At 35.9% G+C, this 24,437-nt stretch overlaps 2 protein-coding genes across 3 annotated transcripts in view; one reads left to right on the top strand and one right to left on the bottom strand.

The window, feature by feature from the left end:
- The window catches only part of vps13a (vacuolar protein sorting 13 homolog A), a 79,575-nt gene extending 71,292 nt beyond the window's left edge, over positions 1-8,283 (top strand). For both annotated transcript variants that reach the window (XM_082188655.1, XM_082188654.1), the window contains 3 exons: positions 4,403-4,526; positions 5,298-5,372; positions 7,004-8,283. In XM_082188655.1, the coding sequence (XP_082044781.1) occupies positions 4,403-4,526; positions 5,298-5,372; positions 7,004-7,051 (247 nt within the window). In that variant the 3' untranslated portion in view covers positions 7,052-8,283. The remainder of the gene's footprint in view (positions 1-4,402; positions 4,527-5,297; positions 5,373-7,003) is intronic.
- Positions 8,140-24,437, bottom strand: gna14a (guanine nucleotide binding protein (G protein), alpha 14a). Its single transcript, XM_082188798.1, has 7 exons — positions 24,084-24,437; positions 16,705-16,889; positions 15,217-15,371; positions 14,037-14,165; positions 11,308-11,437; positions 11,076-11,229; positions 8,140-8,994 (listed from the first exon to the last, which is right to left on the bottom strand). The coding sequence occupies exons 1-7, from the start codon at positions 24,202-24,204 to the stop codon at positions 8,804-8,806; spliced, it is 1,065 nt and encodes a 354-aa protein (XP_082044924.1). The 5' UTR covers positions 24,205-24,437; the 3' UTR covers positions 8,140-8,803.

The following is a 24,437-nucleotide window of genomic DNA, read 5'->3' as shown; positions in this document are numbered from 1 at the left end:
AAAACTTTTAGCCTTTTATGTTCAAACCGGAGTCAGAAAGATGGAGAGACTCAAGAAGTGACAACATGTAGAAGCAACAGGACATTTCTGAATGGTTAGTTGGTGAATTTATGTAGCTTATGTGTAGTTATCTTCTAGTCATTGATTAGCATATTCTGTCTTGATAATCTATAAATTGTGTTCAGGGGCGGGGTTTATGTAAATTTTAGGGTTTGTGATGTCACTAACCCAGGAGGAATGTGGTGTAGTCTCTACCAGACGTTTGTTGTAGTCCTTGAAAAGTGATTTCTGTAAAAGAAAATATCTCCCTTTGCTTTGAACTTTGAGCGTCGTAACTTTGCAGATGTTGTTTATGCTCAAACAGCAACATTACAGATTACACACTAACTACAGTTAGAAAAGTGAAATCATAATCAACCACCCCTTTAATTTGTGTTTGGAAGACATAAGTATTATGGGTTTGGAGTAAATGATGACAGAATTTTCATCTCTTTGAGCAAGCATTTAGTATATTGCTCAAACTCAGGGTCAGGAATCTCAACTAACACCTAACCCCAAATATTAAACACAGGCATATACAACTTTCCCATATCCCCAAATATTAAACACAGGCATATACAACTTTCCCATATCCCCAAATATTAAACACAGGCATATACAACTTTCCCATATCCCCAAATATTAAACACAGGCATATACAACTTTCCCATATCCCCAAATATTAAACACAGGCATATACAACTTTCCCATATCCCCAAATATTAAACATAGGCATTTAAAACTTTCCCATATCCCCAAATATTAAACACAGGCATATAAAACTTTCCCATATCCCCAAATATTAAACACTGGCATATAAAACTTTCCCATATCCCCAAATATTAAACACAGGCATATAAAACTTTCCCATATCCCCAAATATTAAACACTGGCATATAAAACTTTCCCATATCCCCAAATATTAAACATAGGCATTTAAAACTTTCCCATATCCCCAAATATTAAACATAGGCATATACAACTTTCCCATATCCCCAAATATTAAACATAGGCATTTAAAACTTTCCCATATCCCCAAATATTAACCCCCTGAGGTCTACGGTATCGCCGGCGATACCAGCTCGCTTTTTTTTTAATCAGTGTAAAATAAACTCATAAATACTCTGTTGACTTTGATTTTTCATAGGAGTTTCGTACATCAATCGATTCTGTTAAATGTGTATTATTTTTGTGTATACTCATAATAAAAACAAAGTGTTGTGCTTTTCGCCAAATAAAGAAAAATAAACACGAAGCGAGTTCTGCCTTCTCTCTGTCAGTGTAGTCCATTCTGAAACGCGTCCGAAAATATACAATAACTCGCCGAATACTTCTCACACAGACACGTGAGATATGTCTTTATGAAGCTTGAAATCTCTTCTTTTAAATGAAGTAATTTATATAAAAAACAAATGTTTTCAACTCATGTAATCCGTTTGAAAGCAAGGAGAGGTACCGTTTTTCCTTCTGCCTCATTAACTCTATAATGAGTTGAGGCCGCCCCGCCCCCGGCGCTATTCAAATGGTAAATAGTTTAGGTGATCTAGTATGCATCGCATACGCCCCCCGATCAATGCCATAAAAACACAGTTTCTTCATCAGACTTACTGATAGTTCATCGCGTTTTGAGTATGGCACGCTTCTCCAGTAAAGACGCCCTTCAGATGATTCTGGACAGCGAGGAAGTTGTTTCCTCAGAGGAACTCAGACTACAAACGGCAGCATTTTGAAGAGCGAATTCCGCCGAGGACACAATTTCGGAGTAAGTTTTACTTAAAAGTCTTTTGTCTTTTATTTTTCGTGTTCGCATTTATGAGGAAAAAACAATATTACGTGACAGTTCTCCATTATGGATGCGAGCGCTCTGAAAGCCACTAAAAGACTTTCAAACTTTCACAGAGACCTCAAAACAGAAACTACAAATCCTTTCTTTAAAACGAATTTCGTTTTGTATCAATTGTATCTTAATTTTAATATTTTTTTCATTAACAAATTTCCTGGATTTAAAGTAAATATAGGCTAGCAATCACAACATAAGGTGCTTGAACTGGAGATCATCATTAACCAGACCGTAGCCTACTCGCCTCACATGTCTAAAAAATGTGAAATATATTTACAGAAAGCTGGTTCTAAACAAAACCATCCAAAACAAAAAACTATGTAGCCTAATAAATGTGCATTTCTCCGGTGCGTTCACTAGCCTACTGCGAAGATCGCGAGTCAATAGCCTATCGTCAACTTCATCTTTGCCAGAAGTTAAATTTAAATTGCGTGTGTGAATGAATGATGATGTTTTAGCAAACTGTATTGCTATACTGAGGAAAGGAAAATTCGACTGAAATATGTTGAAATAATATGTAGGCTATTTGTATAAGCAACGTATTAAACTGCAAATTAACAATATGCCCTAATATTTCATGAAAACAACGTTACAGTCAGGCGAAATATGAAAGACAACATCTTGTTGACTAGATTTGGGTACAGTTTTTACTGTAGAATATACTGCCACGTCAAATAAGCTTTTGTTTAGCAATTTCTATATCTATTTTTGTCAAAAATAAAGTCATCAACTAAGATGTTAGCTGTTCCAATGTTGACTATATTCAAACTAATGAATACATAGATAAAATGTAGGCCTATAATCTTTTTTTTTTACAAAGAAAGAGTACACTTGAAATATTGTTGAAATTGTAATTATTGTTGTAATTGTAACCTTTTTAATAAAATAGCAAAACATATTTACAAGATAGATGTAAGCAAAATCTTAAATGGTCAATATAAGTCTTCTTCTAAATATATCTTTTGTCCTTGCATTGTGGCTCAGTCAGTGTCACACCTGAGTGAATGGCTAATTATGCAGAGTGGGTGGGACATTGCATTCTAAGGTGTAAACCACTCCTCGTTCACGCCCCCCTCGCATATTGGCTTTCCAAGCAAAACCTGTTTTACATCAATTTAAATCAATGTATGGTTTTATGTGAACGATAAAGCAAGACTATTTTCACATAATTTTGAAGAAAAAACTCTAGGCGAGGACATCCATTAGTCAAAAGTCTTATTGACACATATTTACTATGTGTTTTGTGGCCTTATTTCAAAATTTTAGTTTTTAGTTTTTTCAATATCCACGCATAAACATTATTCTCTCAAAAATGAAAACATGTACATACACGTGGCTCACATATTATGGTAGCCCTGTTTGTGCTTTATAGAGTGAATTTACACCTTTGCCATTAATATGTTTATAAGCAACTGAAAAAAGCACAAATGTCAGGGCATGTCAGAACATCTCAAGGGCCCAGAAAACCGCTCAGACTCCAGAGGGTTAAACATAGGCATTTAAAACTTTCCCATATCCCCAAATATTAAACATAGGCATATACAACTTTCCCATATCCCCAAATATTAAACATAGGCATATAAAACTTTCCCATATCCCCAAATATTAAACACTGGCATATAAAACTTTCCCATATCCCCAAATATTAAACACTGGCATATAAAACTTTCCCATATCCCCAAATATTGAACATAGGCATTTAAAACTTTCCCATATCCCCAAATATTGAACATAGGCATTTAAAACTTTCCCATATCCCCAAATATTAAACACAGGCATATAAAACTTTCCCATATCCCCAAATATTAAACACAGGCATATAAAACTTTCCCATATCCCCAAATATTAAACACTGGCATATAAAACTTTTCCATATCCCCAAATATTAAACACAGGCATATACAACTTTCCCATATCCCCAAATATTAAACATAGGCATTTAAAACTTTCCCATATCCCCAAATATTAAACATAGGCATATACAACTTTCCCATATCCCCAAATATTAAACATAGGCATTTAAAACTTTCCCATATCCCCAAATATTGAACATAGGCATTTAAAACTTTCCCATATCCCCAAATATTAAACACAGGCATATAAAACTTTCCCATATCCCCAAATATTAAACACAGGCATATACAACTTTCCCATATCCCCAAATATTAAACACAGGCATATAAAACTTTCCCATATCCCCAAATATTAAACACTGGCATATAAAACTTTTCCATATCCCCAAATATTAAACATAGGCATATAAAACTTTTCCATATCCCCAAATATTACACTTAGGTGCATAAAATTGCCCCACATTGTACCAAATCATGTGTCATTTTGAGATTATGATTAATAATACAGCAAATATGATCAACCACCCAGAACACAGCTCATATTTTCTTCCGATGATGTAAAAATGCACGTAACTCCATGTAGTTGAATGATTATTAATGTGCTGCTCTATCATGTTGAATGAAGCGGTGTGTCATGTCTGATGCAGTCTGTGTGTTTCCTCTCTCGCAGAGGAATATTCTTCGTGACGAAGGGCACGTTTGGGCAGCTGACGTGCGAGTGGCAGTATCTCTTCGATGAGTTCACTAAAGCGCCCATGATCGTGGAGGGCAGGAGACTGCGGATAGAAGCGAAGGTACATCATCATACACACAACACACAGTTTCATTCATGTGTATTTATAGAACTGCTTTATTTACTTCATGACTGTCACTGGTCTCATTGTGCACGTTGTTTTATAGTATATGCACTAACTATAAAAACAGGGATCAAACCCTGAAACCAACCATAAACATTACCATATCTCTCATATTAAGTCTAAGTAGTTAACTTGTATTACTTTTCTTTTCTGATGATGTAAGGAAGGCTGGGTAGGCGGGGCATTAAATGACTTTAAAGCATTAAAGTCCCCCTGTAGTCAATCATTTTATCCCTTAAAACTCATCTTTGATCCCCAAAATTACATTGAATGTAACTCGACACCCTTGCCTCATTTAGTATAAGTGGTTCTATGAATATGCAAATGAGCCCCGCCTCCACTCACTCACTCAGCTCAGAGATCCACTGGTTGACGATCACACGTTGATCTGATTGGTTACAAGGTAGTTTGTGACGTCAGAAACACCAAACCGTGTTTTTGAGACTGTCTTTGGTTCACTGCAGTTTTAAGGAGAAAATACTCAGCAATGCTGTCGACTTATGAATTTACACATGGTTTGTTTTAAAGCATATTAAAAACACCACATAGACATATAAACAACATTAAAAGCTGGATTTTCTCCACAGGGGGACTTTACTAACCAATAAAATCAGAGCCTGACATGTTTTGATGCTATTAAACATCTCCTGAACAAGGATTCATGTTGTTATGATGGAAACGTCATTTATCTTGTTCTGTTTTTCACAGGAGAGAGTCAAGTCAGTGTTTCATGCCAAAGAGTTTGGGAAGATCATCAATTTCAAAACCCCAGAACTAGCAAAGGTAGAGTTGCACATTTGTTTATTTTATTCAACATTCATGCTTTTTTGTTGTTCAATGAAAGAATCAAACTCACAAACAAGTAAAAAAAATATTTTTTTTACATTTTGTATTCGTTTGCATGCTTGATCAAATAAATTGTTTAGATTTGTTTGTATATGATACAATTTCCCCAAATGACCAATTAATTCCCTTCAATTCTCATATTAGTCCCATGGAGTTTCCAACTTGAAATATTTCCAAAATTCCCCAGCTTAACTTCCCACGGAAAGTTTCCGGAGAATATTCCGCTCCTTTGCAACCCTAATCGCTTTTCACCGCTCATTATCATAAACAGGGTCCTGAATCAAGGAATTGCAATGATTTCATAACCCTCTGGTGCTGTTCACGTGGCCATCAAAAATGACCAACAATTTTCAGTGAAAGTATATTTCTATATTTCAGCTTAGATAATGTTTTTTTTATTTAATATAGTGCATTTTTATGTTATTTTATGATACTTAATTATATTTAAGCAGTAGTTATAGTCCATTTATTCACTTTTTTGAGCACAACGTTCAAGATTATGTCTCTTTTTAAAGATGACACTTGGCAGATTATTGCTGAAGTGAATTAAAAAAAAAGGTTATAGAATTTATTTATTATGAAAAATGCACAAAAATACTTTTTTTTTTTTTTGAAATATATATTTTCCAAAACATTTTTACTGTAAAACTGTGAGAAAATCAAAGCCATAAATCTAAACAAGCTGTGTTCCAAATTTGAGGTTGATATCTCAAAAGCTTTCAATGAGATTATGTTTGGCCGCAGTACCGAACGCTTCCACTAGAGGAAATTCGCCTCACATTCATTTCCAATGCACGAAGAGTCCAAGTGTGACTACTTTTTTCAGGACCATTTAACCTTTTTGATTTATGTTCATTATTTGTGTGTGTGTGTTCACACAACAAGTGCCAAAACCTTTACCAAGTTTTGTACCATTCTGATGAAGTAAAAAAATCCAATAACAGAACAAAACGTAACATTTCTTTGGCACTGCACGTTCAAAGTCAATACTGTACATTTATGCCAAGCGATTGCTTATGATCTACTGTTGATGAATTATGAAAATGTTCACTTTAGGGTGTTTGTATTATAAGATGTTTTAGAAGATTGTAAGAGTGCATATTTTATCTACATATATAGACTTTTCAAAATAAAAGTCCCAGAGTATTTCAAGCTTGTTTATAATTAAAAGAACTATGCATATTTCCCCCATGGTTATTTTTGTTATTTTGGTAATAATCTGTTTATTGTCTTTCAACAGAACATGAATCTCTATTAACCCCCCGCAAAATGAACCGAATCTAATAGGAGTATTAATATGAACCAATATTATTAAATCCCTCCAAAAAAAAAAAGTGTACATGTTTATTTTTGCAATGTTTTGGGGAAACCTGAGACATTTTGAACAAACTGAAGATTAAGTATTACAATTTTTAAACTCGACCGGATCATTAAAGACCCAGAAGCTACACAGGGGTCAAAGGGCTGTATTTGTTTCCACAAACGTGTTGTTTTGCCACATGATTTTTGCAGCTGTAAATGTTTGCATCCATGCATCAGTGTTAACGCTGTGTTTCCGTCGTCCTCAGTGGGTTCTCTCCAGGCTGGAAGACGCAAGGGAAAGTCTGGCGAAGTGACCAGTTAAAGCTGCTGTGTGCCTTTACGCTGCTTTTGCAGTGTGCCATCTTACAATATACCCACAATGCAACGGTCATCCACTGAACACGGTAATGACTGTTAGACTTAGGATTACATTACACTGTATTTTTCGGTCCTCACCCGCCGTCAGAGCTCAGTCTGTCCAATCCCTAATTTGCAAAACTCATTTCCATATGATGATGTCCTTTACAATGTGCCTCGACACGCAGTTCAGCGCCTCGAACCACGTGCAAGTCTGACGTCTCTTAACCAAACTCACACTAAATTACGGTGTTGTTTTATAAATGTATTAATAAAGACCAATACACTGTATGTACATTAATTGTCTTTACATGTGGCGTTTAAACAAAAGTGTATGAAAATGGTGATCTCTTACTGTATGTACAGGAGACCGGGGATGTTTTTAATGTGTGGCTTTGCATGAAATGTTATTTTCAGTGTCTATTTAATTGATTCTACAGCTTGTCTTGGTTCTCAACGGTTAAAACTCGATGGCTTTTTTCTTGTGTCTATGCAGCCAGTGCTGACACACCTGTACAACTGTAACATAACACAAATATGCAACCTTTAATATTGATCTGTGGGCCATTTACTTAATGAATGTTGAATGATCTGACATTAAAGTCGACATGAAACGCTATTTATTGACCTTTTGGGTGACCTGTAAATCATGTAAACCAATAGGAAAGTAGCGGTTCAGTCACTGTTTCAGGCTGCCTTTCTAAAATCTTGCCAATAGTTAATGCAAATATAATAACGGTTACAGCAATAAAATCAAACCGTGGCAAGTTGATGGGATACATCAGGTTTCCTGGTGGCTCAAATAAATACAATTTCTGGGATTCATCTTTTGCACATGAATCTGCATACTTTCATTCTACACTTTTATCATGCATATTTAGTTTCAATTGGACATGCATGAAGTTTGAGAATTGTGAATGCCATATCATGTTGACTTTAAAGGCACTACATTTTATTTTCTTGTCATTTTTAATTGATTCTGCACATTTAATAAATGTATTTAGAATTTTGACTTTTTTATTGGAATTAATTGAGTAACAACATATGGCTGTATATATCCTTGTTTAATAAATATTATCAAAGCAGATTAAGACATTACAGTTTAAAGGCACTTCAGGTATTGATTACAGCTTGAACCTGCTTTCAGCCGCTGGTAAACGTACTGAGGTAAAATAAAGAATCATGACTATGACGGAGTTCTGTGTTTTATGGAATATGCATGAAATATCATTAACAAATGTGAAATCTGACACCAAGTAAATGCTTGTAAATGATTTTTTACAAATAATAAAATAAAACAATATTTTAACATTTCTACGAATTGACCAATCATGATTCAGGCTTGTGTTTAAAATAAGGCAACTTCAGAACATGAACTTCAGAAAAAAAAAGAAGAAAAACTAGAATAAGTTTTTACATTAACGTAAACTTTCCCCTCTACTGTGGCTTTAAAAGCTCTTATACAAGTAGTTTTCAAGACTTTGATCTATTTCACATCGCATCCTTTGTAAACTCTACTTGCATGAAGAACACAATGCAGCATCTGTTGTCGATGTAACCTATCCATCTATTACTCGACCTAAAGAAGGCTGATTCTCGTAGTGGTGCTTTAAGAACCCAGTCCACATCTAATCCATTAGACACCTCTCCTCCTCTACGTCCTCATAGAATGTTAAGATAAAGTGAGCGCTAACTCTATAGTGTCGGTCTTAAACCAGGTTGAACTCTTTGAGATTGTGTCTCAGGATGGTGTCTTTGACGGCGGCGAAGATCAGCCGGATGTTCTCCGTGTCCGTGGCACAGGTGAAGTGAGAGTAGATGGTTTTGTCTTTGTCTTCGTTCTCCTCCTGGTACATCTTGAGGATGAATTCCTGCGCTGACTTTGGATCATTTTTGGGGCCTGAAAAACAGAAGTAAATCTGTGGGTCAATGATGTCATGCTTGGTTTTTGGTCATTTCCATTTATTTTAAAATTCAGTAAAAATGCAATGACTTGAATACAAATTTTCTGTGATGAGCATGTTTTTATTTCTGAATTAAAATAGATTTTTATATTTTTTGGAGTCAACGTTGAAAATGTCAGGGTGATTAAAGGCCTGAAACTCTTCAAATTATATTATCATATTATATTTATTATATTAAAATTTATTAAAAACATTTTCAAAAGAAAAAAAAACATTTTAAGAACCATACTGTATATAGAACTATAAATATATATATATATATATATATATATATATATATATATATATAATCTCTTCACTGGGTTCCTGAAACTTTAAATTATATTATTATATTAAATTATGTTTATTATATTAAAATATATTAAAAACATTTTCAAAAGATAAAAAAGAAAAAAATACATTTTAAGAACTATATACAGTATAGAATTATATATATATAAAACTCTTCACTGGGTTCCTGAAACTTCAAATTCCATTATTATATGATATTATATGATATTAAAATATATAAAAAACATTGTAAGAACTATATATATATATATATATATATATATATATATATAGTTTGAGATTAGTTCAGGCTGTAAAATATTATGAGGCACAACTTTGTTGAAACTCGATATTTATGACTTAATCATTTATGAAAAATATATTTACTTTATGGTTACGCCACTTAAAAAAAGGTATACAAATTTTCAAAACCATATGAAATCATCATGAGACAAATAGTCTCAGGGCCCTATCTTGCACCCAGCGCAATTGACTTTGTACACCGACGCATGTATCATTCCTATTTTGCACCGACGCACAGCGGACTTTTCCCTCCACAGACACACGCCGGTAAATTAGGAAATGAACTTGCGCTCCCGGGGGCGGTGCAGCGAAAAGAGGAGGCGTGTTCCGGTGCAAACGTTCCCTGATCCTATTTTGCAGGTTTAGAAAACAATTCCACCACTGACCAGGAAAAAACTAGTCTAAAGTCAGTGGCGCGTTGCGCATGTTATTCATATGCTATTTTAAGGGCGCATGCTTGGCCATAATCAATGTAGTGTGTGCACAACGCGCATACACTTTGATTCTCTCATCTACACAGACGCAGCAGTTTTCATTTTTGCAAATCATACATTATTACAAGGAAAAATATTACCACATGAGGGAAATCATTGTTGTGTCAATGAGATGTGAAATCTAGCTTACACATTTACCCAAATTATCATACGCCTGTTTAACCGAAGCTAATTTGGGTGTGTTTCTCCATCCCCAATGTAACGTTCCCCAAAGAACGTCGGTCTCCTCGGCTGTGAAGCGCTCCTGGCGCGCGTCTGGCAAATCCGCCGTTATAATATCAATCCGCCAGGGAACAAGCGCGCCTGCTCTTAAAGGGAATGTGAGATGACGCACTGATTGGTTTATTTCACGTTACGCCCAAACCACACCTATGAATAATGAAGCTACTTCAGACCAACCCATTTTAGATTTGCGACCGAGACCCGCCCACAAAGTTTCAGATCGTTAAAATAGGGCCCTCTATGTTAAACTAGATTTATGGACACCTTTATATGAAATTGATCCATACATTCATAATATTGCAATTTATCTTTAACAAAATATCTGATTGAACATGATTCATATTCCTGTCATAAGAGCAATCACATGATGAGGCACCTGGGCTGCATCCGAAATCACACACTTCCCTATATAGTAGGCAAATAAAGTATGTGACAAAAGAAGTATGTCTGAATTCACAGGTCTCATAAAAGAGCAGGTGAAAAGCATCTACTACTTCTGGTGAGATTCTGAAGTGTGTGTATGATAGACACGTTACTACCCATGAGGCCACAGGAGAGGATTTATGAATGGCAGTGAAGCGACGCTGGTAGGTCACATGATAATGGCAACAGATTACATTCATACGATATAGAATTCATACTTTTTAAGCGCTCACAAAGTAAGTACTTCAAATAAGTACTATAGTATGAGCCCTCGTCTCACATGTAAACTGCTATCAGTGACTCACCTGTGAATTCTGGGAAGTATGTGGCCAGGTGAGAGTGAACGATCTTCTCCTTCAGGATGTCTGTCTTATTAAGAAAGAGAATCACAGACGACTGCTGGAACCAGGGATAAGTGATGATGGTTTTAAACAAAGCTTTACTCTCCTCCATGCGGTTCTGGGACACAGAAAACAGATCCGGTCAGCTGACGTCAGACAGAACCGAGAGAACAGTGAAGCTCAGCGTGATCCTGACCTCATTGTCACATTCGGCGAGGACCTGATCGTACTCGCTCAGCGCCACCAGGAAGATGATGGAGGTGACGTTCTCAAAGCAGTGAATCCACTTCCTGCGCTCTGACCTCTGACCCCCGACGTCCACCATCCTGATGAGGTCAGCAGCAGCAATGAGCATTTGAGCAATGAAACATGACATGGATAAAGCTGTTCCGTTATTACACAAATATATATATTATATAATACTTTCGTCCGACAAATTAAAATGTCAGTGTAAATAGCAATAGATTCTATAAACACTATGTAAAAATAGCAGTATTTTCTTTGCAATAAGTGTAACGAGTAGTTAGATGCTATTGTTATTGATGTGTTGTTGCTCAGGAAACGGTATGCAATAATAACATAGAGTGTATATGATTATATTCATTAAAATTATTAAATGGATGCTGCCTAATTGGGACAATAAAGCCCTCCCTAACCCTGACCGATAAACACTTTATTATTAAACCCACGTTAAACATTTTATTTCCACTTTTCTTAATTTTGTATTGAAAATAAATGACTTTCCGGTCTGATATGTGATGGGAAAAGGGAGTAGAGCGAGTTTGGGCAAAAGGCGGATTTGAACTCAGGTTCTTCCATGTGCCTTAAAGCCACACCAGAGCACTTTTCCTCTTCGGTCCCCCTACAGGTTGGAAGCAGAATTGTCCATTACCGCTGTCGTAAATCATTTAGCCTACCACAGCCTACCGTCACACGCACACTCGCTGTTTATCCAGCACTGGCTTAGGAAATAACGATGTCCACAGACAAGGTTGAGTATGTTGCATGATTTTATGAAAGTATGATGTATTGCGACATCAGAAACTGCTATTTTTTATATAGGCTCCACCTATCGGCTATAGTAACGCTTGCAGTAAAGCAAGTCAAATTTGTAGTTTCTTATGTCTCATTCGAACTACAGATCCGCTACCCGATCTGGCAAACTTGCATAGTGCGGTTATAGCCGATAGAGGGTCGCAAAGCGAATGCAGAAGTGCCGTTCATCCTGTTACGAGTTGATGAACCAATGAAACGATTTTGAAAAAAAAAATTTTAGGTACTAAAGAATCTTTGGTGTTGCTTTAATCCTACAGTATTGCTGCTGTACACAATGTGTTTTGTCTGGCGTCAATCAGACATCAGTGGGCGGGGTCAGTGTAAATAACCTCTGCCAATGAGGCCTATTTGCACATAATTGAAATCATGTGGTGCGATCAGACAAATCATGAAACTGGAAATGCTTTTCCCAGTGGAATAATGCATTGAGCCGTCTAGTTTAAGGGCACAAGTTTTAAGCCCCCAACGGCGCCTTCCAGGCAGCGAGGGGATGGGTAGGTTTAAGGTTGAGGGTAGGGTTAGCTGCCTCTAAGGAGCCATTGGGGGCTTAAAACACCATCGAGCCACATTTACACAACAAATGTACTAAAAATGGAAATGTTTTTCCTTTGCGTTTTTCGCGTACAGACGACAACTTTGTCGAAACGATCCCCGTTAACAAGGATCCTCAAAAACGAGTAAAAACGCTGTATTCTGCTGCCAGGCCAGTAGTTGGCGATGTCACTTTGTAAAGAAACACTACATGCTGATAGACAGAACATGTAATAATGTGAATCAATGTTCAGTCTATAGGTGCGTAGTTTTTCTTTACAAAGTGAATCAAACATTTTGAAGTGCAAAAAATCCATATATGGAAACTTGAGTATTGACCCAACCACAGACCTTATTATACTACAAATCCAAAAACTATATTCCTAAAACCCATTGGCTACAAACCGATCACAAATTACACACTAAAGGCCAGATTTACTCTCAGCTTGCTCCAGCGCAAACCCTCTTTTGGTGGTAAAAACTACTTTCAGGATTTACTAAAGACATGCAGTGAGGAAAGGCGTGAACAGGTTATTTTTGCAGCTGATCTTATTACATATGCATTTGTAGGAGTTTCTCTTTCAGATGCAGTATTTATGTGAGGAGAGTGTTTAAATGAATCACGCAAGCCGATTTACTGAGGTTTGCGCTCGTCAATTTCCTGGTATTTACACCATTATTTACCGCCCAAAAAAACAAGTTTTAAAGGGGTGGTTGATTATGATTTCACTTTTCTAACTTTAGTTAGTGTGTAATGTTGCTGTTTGAGCATAAACAACATCTGCAAAGTTACAACGCTCAAAGTTCAAAGCAAAGTTCAAAGTCCTGTTGCTTCTACATGTCACTTCTTGAGTCTCTCCATCTTTCTGACTCCAGTTTGAACATGAAAGGCTAAAAGTTTTTGAAATTTTCAGTGCATGTCTGTGTGAGGTAAAAGGACACAAACTGTTGAAGCTCCGCCCCCTGTGCCGGGAGCAGCAGCTCATTTGCATTTAAAGGAACAGACACAAAATGGTGCGTTTTTGCTCACCCTAAAAAAGTGACAACTTTAACATGCTATATAAAAATATCAGTGGGGTATTTTGAGCTAAAACTTCACATACACACTCTGGGGACATCAGAGATTTATTTTACATCTTGTGAAAAGGGCATTATACCACCCCTTTAAACCAGTCGATCACATGCAGAACTTTCCACTCCCATCTGCGCTTTTATTGGATTGCGCTCTCCCTGTTTAATAAATCTTGCCCTGAGTGTTGTGGATTTTGATCAAGATGGATGTACAGCAGAAGTGCTGATGCATGACTAAACACTGATGTGGTACATCAAGACTGTTACCTGAAGATGACGTTCTCCAGGTCGAAGGGATACTCGATGATTCCTGTGGTGGGAACCCTGACTCTCAGAATATCCTGCTCTGTGGGAACATACGCAGCATCTGAAATCCGATCCAGATCACTCAGGTAGCTGTTACGGGAAACGGGAAAAAAACAAATACTGTGGTCAAGTCATGGCCAGAGCTGATGAAAGTGAGCACACAGAGAGTTTTACATCACAATACCGCACACACACACACACACACACACACACACACACACACACACACACACACACACACACACACACACACACACACACACACACACACACACACACACACACACATTGTGGATGTTTAGAGAATTCGATTAAACACACTTCTAATACTCTAACAAAAAGAAGTACACTAAATGTATTGAATGCACACTTAGTGCTAAGTACACCTAGGAGTAGTGTACTTCACATCTTAAAAGTGTATTTTTAAACAAACTGTACTTGCAGAAAATATAATATTGCTGAAATAAAAGGCCACTTAAGTGTACTTACAGAGAGCACACTTTCACGACTATGTTTAACACACTTAAGTAGACTTAAAAAGTGCACGTTGAATTAAGGTCAAATCAAGTTTTTCCTTAAAGTAATCATTATGTTTTAATAATATTTTGCTGTGCTTTACAGAAGTACGCTTATTTTGATGTGTTGACTAACAAACTAAAGCACTTATAAAGCACTTAATTATAATTTTAACTAGTTATTTGATATTACATTGAAAGTTAATATATTTTAAATGCACTGAATTGTTAAAATGTACTTAAAATGTAACTTATTTTTAATGTCATTAAAGTGTATTTTAGTTTAGCATAAATGCTTGCAGTACATTTGGCAGTACACTAAACATTTAAAGTACTTAAGTAAACCCCTCAAGTTCAACTAAGTGCATTAAATATCAATTTAAACTATAATACATTAAAATTAATTGCAAATAGCACACAACTAAGTGTCAGAAAACATTACATTCAGTTCACAGTTAAAATATATTCTTTTCCAAGTATATTATTTCCATAATAAGCATTATTTCTAAAATCTTCTTTTTCACAAGTGTCTGCAGAGCTCCCAGTAACACTTGTGACCAAATAACAAACGTATGTCGAAAACACAGAGATTACAGTTTTAATTGGTTCACAATTACAAGACTGACTATTTGGCAGAGTCAGTCAGCTGGTACTCTCGACGGCGGTCGTAGCATTCCTGAATCCCAGAGTCATTCCATAGACTACGGATGGCGCTCACTTGGTTCTCATCCAAACTCATGATCTTATCCACCTCAATATCATTCACCAATGTAGCATGAGCCTGTAGAGACAAGCACAGCCAATCAGGATTCACCACCAACTCCCAGGGGACCAATGAGAGTGTGCGGTCAAGAAACCCAATGCAGAAAACAGCCAATTAATGAGAGTTCAAGAGGAGCAGAGCATGTAAACAGGTGAATATAAAAAGCATGATAGTGAAGTTAAACAAAACTCCAATTCGTTATTAAATATATAATATAAATAATAAATAATACGCAATGACCAAAATTCCTGATGTTTCTAAGCCTTCAAACAAGATGAATATATTGAGAAGCAAGAATTGCATTAGATAATAGATAGAAACATATATTTTGTCTTGTTTCATCAGCAGATTTGTAGGGGTCCTGGCAGCGAAGATTGTGAGCATTATTGTTCAGATTTAAAAACTGCAAACCAAAAAGATTTGGCAGGATGGTGTCCGATCCGACCCACGTGCACAAATCCGTTCAACACTAGGTGGCGCAATAATAAGTACATTTATATTTTAGTGGTTATCCATGTTAAATTTTCTAGAAAGAAAAAAGACATTTGTGTCATAATTTACTCAACCTCATGCAATTCCAAATTGCATTCTAAATCCTTGTTCCATGGAACACAAAATAAAATATTTTAAACAATGTTTCAACCGTTTTTTTCCAGACAATGAAAGTCAATGGGGTCCAAAACAACATTGGAATTTTTTTTTTTTTTTTTTTCTGAAGAAAGAAAGTCATACAGTTTTAGAGAAACATGAGGGTGAGTAAATGATTACTGATAAATAAATGTTCTTTTTTGGAGAAAAAAGAAAATCCAGCGTTTAATGTTGTTTATATGACTATGTGGTGTTTTTAATCTGCTTTAAAACAAACCATGTGTACATTCATAAGTCGACAGCATTGCTGAGTATTTTCTCCTTAAAACTGCAGTGAACCAAAGAAAGTCTCAAAAACACGCTTTGAAATCGCTGGTGTTTCTGACGTCACAAACTACCTTGTAACCAATCAGATCAACGTGTGATCGTCAACCAGTGGATCTCTGAGTGAGTGAGTGAGTGGAGGCGTACATTTGCATATTCATAGAACCGCGCATACTAAATGAGGCAAGGGTGTCGAGTTACAGTCAAGCTGTTTTAAGGCATGAAGAATTTTTTTTCAAATATTTTTTTTTTTAAATATGTCATTCTGGTGATCAAAGATGAGTTTTATGGGATAAATGTATAGCCTACATGGGGACTTTAACACTTGGGATGTATCGACATCAGCAAGCCAAAAACTGATCAAGAAAGCTTAAAATTGATCTCCACTCTGTGATCTGTGTGTGTGTGTGTGTGTGTGTGTGTGTGTGTGGTCCAGTACCTGGTTCTCTGGTTTAGCATAAGCGATCTTGAGCATGTCCATCGCTCTGACCATGGACTGCATGGCGCTGATCACGTTCTGGTGGACGAGTTTAATGAAGCCCTTCTTATCATCATCAGTATAACCCGAGCCATGAATGATCCTCATCTGTTTAATGAACGTACTCTTGCCACTCTCACCTGTGCCTACAAAAGAGAAACGACAAATCAATCCTTTTGTTTCTAAAATAAAAAATAAATACAACTGTATTACCATGTTTTTGGACAAACTACCATGGTAAAATGCCACGTAAATGTGTATATATCAAAGTACCATTGTACATTTTTGTAAGAGTGAAGGTCTTTCTGTTCTACAGACTATAATTAGTCATTAAAAAAGTTTCAAAAAGTTTGTACTGGCTAAAAGAAAATAAGTACTTCTATTCGGCAAGGACAAATTAGATAGAAAAAGTTTTTGTAACAGTGATAATAATCATAAATGTTTCTTGATCATCAAATCATCATATTAGAATGATTTCTGAAGGATCATGTGACACTGAAGACTGGAGTAATGATGTTGAAAATTCAGCTTTGATCACAGGAATAAATTACATTTCACAATATATTCACATAGAAAACAGCTGTTTTAAATTGTAATAATATTTTATAATATTACTGTTTTTACTGTATTTCTGATCAAATAAATGCAGCTTTGATGAGCAGAAGAGACTTATGAACTCAAACTTATGAACGGTATATAAAACGAGGGCCATTTAGAAATTATTTCCATCAGTTAATAACTAATATCAGTATCAATAATGCCATACCATTTCCAGAATCTACACATTATAATAGACCATTATAATAATTAATCTTCAATGCATTCTTTCATAAATGAACAACTATAATGACTTTGCTTTTGTGGCTTTGATTAACAACACAAATGGTTGGATTGAATCTGGCCGCTTCTCATTTGCTTATTTTCCCTCAGAGATGAACAAAAGGTAAATCTGTTTAGTGTTTGGCTACTGTAGCGACAGGACTGAGATGATTATGTTCGACAGACTGAACGTGTGTCTTGCCAGAGCTGTGTTTATATTCTCCAGCTGCTGTGTCTTTACTCAGGACAGCTGTAGGATGGAAATCTGAGGATCGTTTCAAATACTGTAATGTCCCAGTGAGGAGAGGGGGATATATGTGTGCAGCACGGGTTATTATCGTTAACTAAAACTTAAACAAAAAACATCAAATAAAATACAATATAAAAAAAATAATAGTTGCAAAGGCAGCATTTCTCATTTTCATTTAGTACTAAAATGACTAAAACTAAATAAACTGGAAATATTTTTGAGAAACGGCAAAAACAAACAACAAAATTATTAAAACTTTAACTAAGATTAAAATGAAAACAGAATTATTTAAATAATAACAAAAACAAATAGTATATCAATGATAATGCATGATAAACTAATTCTAAACTCCCAACCAGCCAGACACAGCAACACTGGCTCAACCAATGGTGTGAGCTGGGGGCGTGGCCGTTTGTTTTTCCAACCAATGGTGTGAGCTGGGGGCGTGGCCATTTGTTTTTCCAACCAATGGTGTGAGCTGGGGGTGTGGTCATTTGTTTTCCAACCAATGGTGTGAGCTGGGGGTGTGGTCATTTGTTTTTCCAACCAATGGTGTGAGCTGGGGGTGTGGTCATTTGTTTTTCCAACCAATGGTGTGAGCTGAACATATATTGAGTAGACTCACTTTCTCTGTCATATTTGAGGGATCGAGAGTCAGTCCAAATAAACATCCCTCGCCAACTTGACGAAGTTGAACGCACTTCCAAATGGTGTTGGGGATTCTCCCGAGGGAAAGTGCTTAGGGAAGTTCACGAGTGTATGTCTAAAAGTGGAGTTAAACACAGTCCCAGTCTGTCAGTAACGCTCTGTTTAGTTCCTGTCTCTATGAAGCCCCTCCTTCTGAAAAGCACACTGTGCTCTGATTGGTCGGCTGGATCCGTGTGTTGTGATTGGTCGAGCGCTTCGAGTGTGTTTAAGAAATGTCCCGCCCCTTACCATAACCACCAGTTTCAACACACTACTAACTCACTCAACCAGGCCCCGCCCCTTTATTCTGCATATGAATTATGTAAATGAGGAATATTGTGACGTGTTCGTTCCCGGAAGAAACTCAAGACTACAATGGAGGCGTTTCAGGGAGTTCAGAAACACTGACACTGATATAGAGAATAACTGAGATATTTCATGCTCAAACAGCAACATTACACACTAAAGAAAGATGAACATGGAAAAAAGCATAACAGGTCGTCTTTAAATGAACAAATCCAAAATGGTTAAAAATTCTCTCTCTCAGTTTAAAATGTCAAACATGAAATGACAGTGTATATTTTATGGAAAGTAATAATGAACAAATTGCTGTCGGACAGAAAAGACAGAGGGGTGATAGATGGAGACGGAGAAGAGGACAAAGATTTGGGGTGTATGTGTTTCAGAGAGTTTTGTTTAAAGTGTCGTGTGGCAGAATATCTGTCTTGCCCTCGGCCAATAAACAATCCCTGAGTGCACTGAGAGTCTCCGCACTAAAGCCATTCTTCAAACCTCACTACACACTCACTTACTAATAATATTAGATGTTTGAGAGCTGCGGCATTATGGTTTGACTACAGAAAGACTCAAAATATACAGTGTATGTATATATTTAGGCTAAACTGAGACTTCTCAGGGTGATTTACTGACTTGAAAGACACAGACGTAATGCCTTGTAGCCGCACACTTCTTCAACATGCTTTAATGCTTCTGCGGTCTGATAATGAGGCGTGATGTAAATGAATAAGAATAAGGTGTGTTTTCTGCTCGCTGGCGCCTGATGTTTGACACTTTTACAGCTGTCTGAGAGAAGGTTTGTGTTACTTCTGCAGTGTAATGAGTATATCAATCAGACAGTACTTCCATGCATTACATAACTCTCAGTAATCATTCAGAGTTCATATTTCCTGCAGTTTTACCAGCTTCATTACACATATTTCTTCAACGATGATTCCAAGTTTTTTTAGAGCAAAAATACATCTTGAATTATTTACTTACCAGCCATTTAACAGAAATGGCCGAAAAACGAATACAACTTTAAATAAAATTAAAATATTTTAAAAAATCTAAATATTAACAATTAACAAAAACTATAATGGTATATCAATGATAATGCATGATAAATAATGCATGATAAACTCCCATCCAGCCAGACACAGCAACACTGGCTCAACCAATGGTGTGGGTTGGGGGCGTGGCTATTTGTTTTTCCGACCAATGGAAGATGGGGGTGTGTTCTCCAAGTTGGTTTGGTGAAATTACAAAGTAATTTAGTATATCAATAATAATGCATACTTATTCTAGCTTCACGCATGTTAAAATGAAGCTCGATTTTAATTTGCATCCAAAAGCGAGTTAAAACCGTCCTTGCCGATCGATACAGTAACAATTACAGTTATCATTTTAAATGACAATAACATCAAAGAAATTCAAACGTTCTGCAACTGAAGAAAAGCTCCTATACTTTTATGTCTTTTACTGAATTTTGCATTGAGCAATAAAGCAAGATTTTTTTTAATGCTGTTTTTTATTACATTTTGTTTTCCATTAAGCAAATCTACGATACATTTCTGAATGAAATAATATAAATTTGTCTGGCAAAAGGTGTGGCAAAAAGTTCATTTTGGGTCCTGCTTTAAAATTTGTCATGACCATTCTCCACTTTGCATGAATTAGCATCTTGAGAAAGTCGTAGCGCCATTGCGATGCTTTACACAAATGAAAATGAGCAGATTTGAATGATTTCACTTCGAAACCAAGAGTCCTGAGATTTATGGGCTTTATAATAATGTTCAATGGAAAAGGGCAGAAATGCATTTCACCTGGAAGTCTATAGGAGGTTTACAAAGATTATGTTTTTAAAACCTTGATTGTTGTTCACTTTCACATGTAGAAATGACATATAAAATAATTATCAATATAAACAGGTCAACAGTTTGAAATAGATTTACTTTTTATTTTATTTTAAAGGCTACATTTATTTGATCAAAAATTTTAAAATATTATGACAATTTTCTTATAGTTTTTGCTGCGTTATATTTTTGTAGAAACCATGATAGAAGTTTGGGGCAAGTAAGATACAAAAAGAAAGACATGAATGCTTGTTTTCAACAAGGATGCAATAAACTGATCCATAAAAACAATTTATAAAACAAAAGATTTCTATATCAAATAAATCCTGTTCTTTTGAACTTTCTATTCATCAAAGAATCCTTAAAAAATGTATCATGGCTTCAACAAAAATATTAAGCATTCACACACTGATAATAATAAGAATCGTTATTAATAATTGAGTACCAATAATAATAAGTAATAGCTGAGCAGCCAATCAGAGTGATTTCTGAAGGGTCATGTGACACTGAAGACTGGAGCAATGATACTGAAAATTCAGCTTTGATCACAGGAATAAATTACACTTTACTATATATTCACAGAGAAAATTGTTATTTTAAATTGCAATAATATTTCACAATATTACAGTTTTTCTGTATTTTTTATCAAATAAACACAGCCTTGTTTAATCTGAATTATTCCAAACATACACTATTAAATCTACTTTTTTATTTCCAAACTATCATTTTTTTGGAGTAGTATCTGTTGTGTTTATACTATAACTATATTAATTACAACTAATAATGAACTCAACTTATGCAGCATTTATTAATCTCTGTTTATGTTTATTTCAACATTTACTAATACTTTATTAAAATCTGGTTAACATTAGTTAATGCACTGTGAACTAACATGAACAAACAATGAACAGCTTTATTTTTATTAGCTAAAATTAACAAAGATGAACAAATACAGTAACAAATGTATTGCTCATGGTTAGTTCATGTTAGTTAATACATTAACTACTGTCAACTAATGAACATTATTGTAAAGTGTTGCCAAAATAAAGAACTGAATTGTATTGTACTGGTCACACCTAAAAGTACTTGACTTTTTGTACACAAAACACACACACACACACACACACACACACGTGACAGCACAATGCAAATGTTTTGTTTTACATATTATAAAACGCATGCATACAATTGACTCGTGTTTTACGTAAAGAAAACTGAAAGCTCACGAGTTGCAGCTGAAAGCGAGTGTGTTGGTGTTGTGTTCGTGATTTCGAGCTTTCCGTCGGGTCTGTCTCCAGGGCCGAGCTCTTCATGTGGTCAGTGTAATAATAATGAATCTACCGGGAGACAGACTCACTTCACACACTCTGCACAGGTGTGTGTCAATGAGCCGCTGTTACAATTATAAATGGCATGCTTGACAAAAGCACAACAGCCATTTCTCTGTGTGATAGTGACTCTGGAAATGAGTTTGTTCTGTTGAGGAAAGTTTATTTAGAGTTCACTGCAGTTCTGCTTTGCATGCTTTTGCATAGCAAGACCAGAGACAGTGTCCGTGCGGCCAGGAACTGCTGTGTAAAACGGTGTCGCAGCAGCTAAACACACACACACACACACACACACACACACACACACACACACACACACACACACACACACACATCTCTTCCTATAAATATAGACAGGCACAGACCCCCCCAAAACACCAAACCATGTGTCATTAGCAAATAAATGATGCTAGAGCTTTTTTGAGACATTTTTGCTCAATCATTTTTGATTTTTGACTTTTAATGTCGGTGTCGCAGTCATTTTGGTTATCCATGTCCTTGTGCAAAAGAAGTACACTTTGGCATACTTAAGTGCAAACTGGACCTAATGTTTTCTGAGACTTAATTGCATGTTATTTGCAATTAAATGACAACATATTATAGTTTAAATTCATATTAAATGCAATTAGTTGAACTCAAAAGAGTGTTTTTTGACCCATTTAAGCAGGCTACATCTGCATATGTAAATGTATACATCTGTATACTACTATTGTCTTTGAAATATGGTTAAAGTGTACTGCCGAATGTACTGACAAGCAACTAAACTACAATATATTTAATGTCATTTCTATTGAAACTTGTATGTCATGCATTTGTAATTACACATTTGTTATGAAGTTGCCGTTTAGCTCGTTTAACATATATTAACTTTCAATGTATTATTGAATAACACTAAATTGAATATTGAATAGCACTTTCTTTACAGCACAGCAAAAGATTATGAATTAAAATGTACATTGAAGTAAAAATATGAATGTGACATTATTACGAAGTGCCGTTAAGTGTGTTAAGATACATATCTATGAAAGTGTGCTCTCTTTAAGTACACTTAAGTGGCCTTTTATTTCGGTAGTATTATATTATATGAAAGTACAGTTTTTTAATATACTTCCAAGGATTGAAGTACACTACTAGTGCACATTCAATACAGTTAACCCTCGTGTGCTTTAAAGTAAAATTTTACGAAATGGAATAAACTTGAAAAGATTTTGGCACTTACTGTGTGAACACACACACACACACACACACACACACACACACACACACACACACACACACACACACACACACACACACACGCGCGCGCGCGCGCACACACACGCAAATATCATGGACATTGAAAAGGTTAAATGGTCCTGAAAAAACTTGTCACACTTGTATTGTTCATGATCAAAAATGAGCTCATTAGAAATGAATGAGGCGAGTTTCCTCTAGTGGAAGCGTTCGGTACTGCGGCCAAACATAATCTCACTGAAAGCTCATTTCTTGAAATATCATACTCAAATTTGGAACGCAACTTGTTAAGATGTATGGCTTTGATTTTCTCACAGTTTTAGAGTAAAACGTTTTTTGAAAAATATTTCATATAAAAAATGTAATGCATAACAATAAATGTAAAATTGTATAACTTTTTTTCAAGTTCACTTTTTAAAACTTTCTAAACTTCAGCAATAATCTGCCAAGTGTATCCTTTAAGAAACTTAAATATGTGCTCCAAAACATTCAAGATTTATGACAGTTTAAGATAGAAATTCATTTTCAGGTCCATGCTCAAAAAGTGTTTTGGATTATAACTAGGCCTTATGCATATATAATTTAGCACCATAAAATCCCCTAAAAATACAAATTAATATTAAAAATAAATATTAATATTAAATAAATAAAACATTATCGAACAAATATATTGTAGCCCACAATCATTTAATTGACCAAAAAGAGAGAAATCGTTCATTTATGACCGCACGCGAGCAGAACCAGAGGGTTATGCGCACTTCCTTTACACAGTTCTGCCGTCACCTTCACACAGGTGTCCTGACCAAGTAATATATATCTGTCTATCTATTAGTAAAGCGTCTTTTTCTAATGTGTTTCACACTGTTCTACGATCTGGCACGTGTCGCTCACCCAGCAGCAGCAGCTTGAGTTCTCTCCGGGAGTCTTTCTTGTCTTTCCTCAGTTGTTTGTCGATCTCCTGGTTTATCCTCTGCCTCTCCTTCTCGTCCGCAGACATGCAGCATCCAGCCATGATTCTCTCTCTCTCTCTCTCTCTTTCTCTCTCTCTCTCTCGATGATCTTCAGCACACTATAGTACAGCTTTAGTTAGATGTAGGCTATTTTCTTCTCCTTTGCTCCACACCACAGTCTGAGAGTTCATGAATGGGCTCCTCCTTTAAAAGTCCACTGAACATAATCTCCAGTTGTGTAGCAGAACTTGTGCCAGGGTGTCCAGAAGTGTAGAAGTGCAACTCTTCTGTATCA

Source organism: Leuciscus leuciscus (assembly GCF_965113295.1).
Source record: "Leuciscus leuciscus genome assembly, chromosome: 13".
Classification (NCBI taxonomy): domain Eukaryota; kingdom Metazoa; phylum Chordata; class Actinopteri; order Cypriniformes; family Leuciscidae; genus Leuciscus; species Leuciscus leuciscus.
The sequence above is the reverse complement of the archived record's forward strand: the minus strand, read 5'-3'. Positions and strand labels throughout refer to the sequence as shown.

Bases quoted from the DNA above. Each gene is read 5' to 3' on its own strand.
- gna14a (XM_082188798.1), bottom strand. From the start codon at position 24,204: ATGGCTGGATGCTGCATGTCTGCGGACGAGAAGGAGAGGCAGAGGATA. The intron at 16,890-24,083 runs GTGAGCGACACG...TCTCTTTTGTAG, and splicing joins ACTCAAGCTGCTGCTGCTGG to GCACAGGTGAGAGTGGCAAG. The intron at 8,995-11,075 runs GTGAGTCACTGA...TCTGTTTTTCAG, and splicing joins ATACTTCCCAGAATTCACAG to GCCCCAAAAATGATCCAAAG.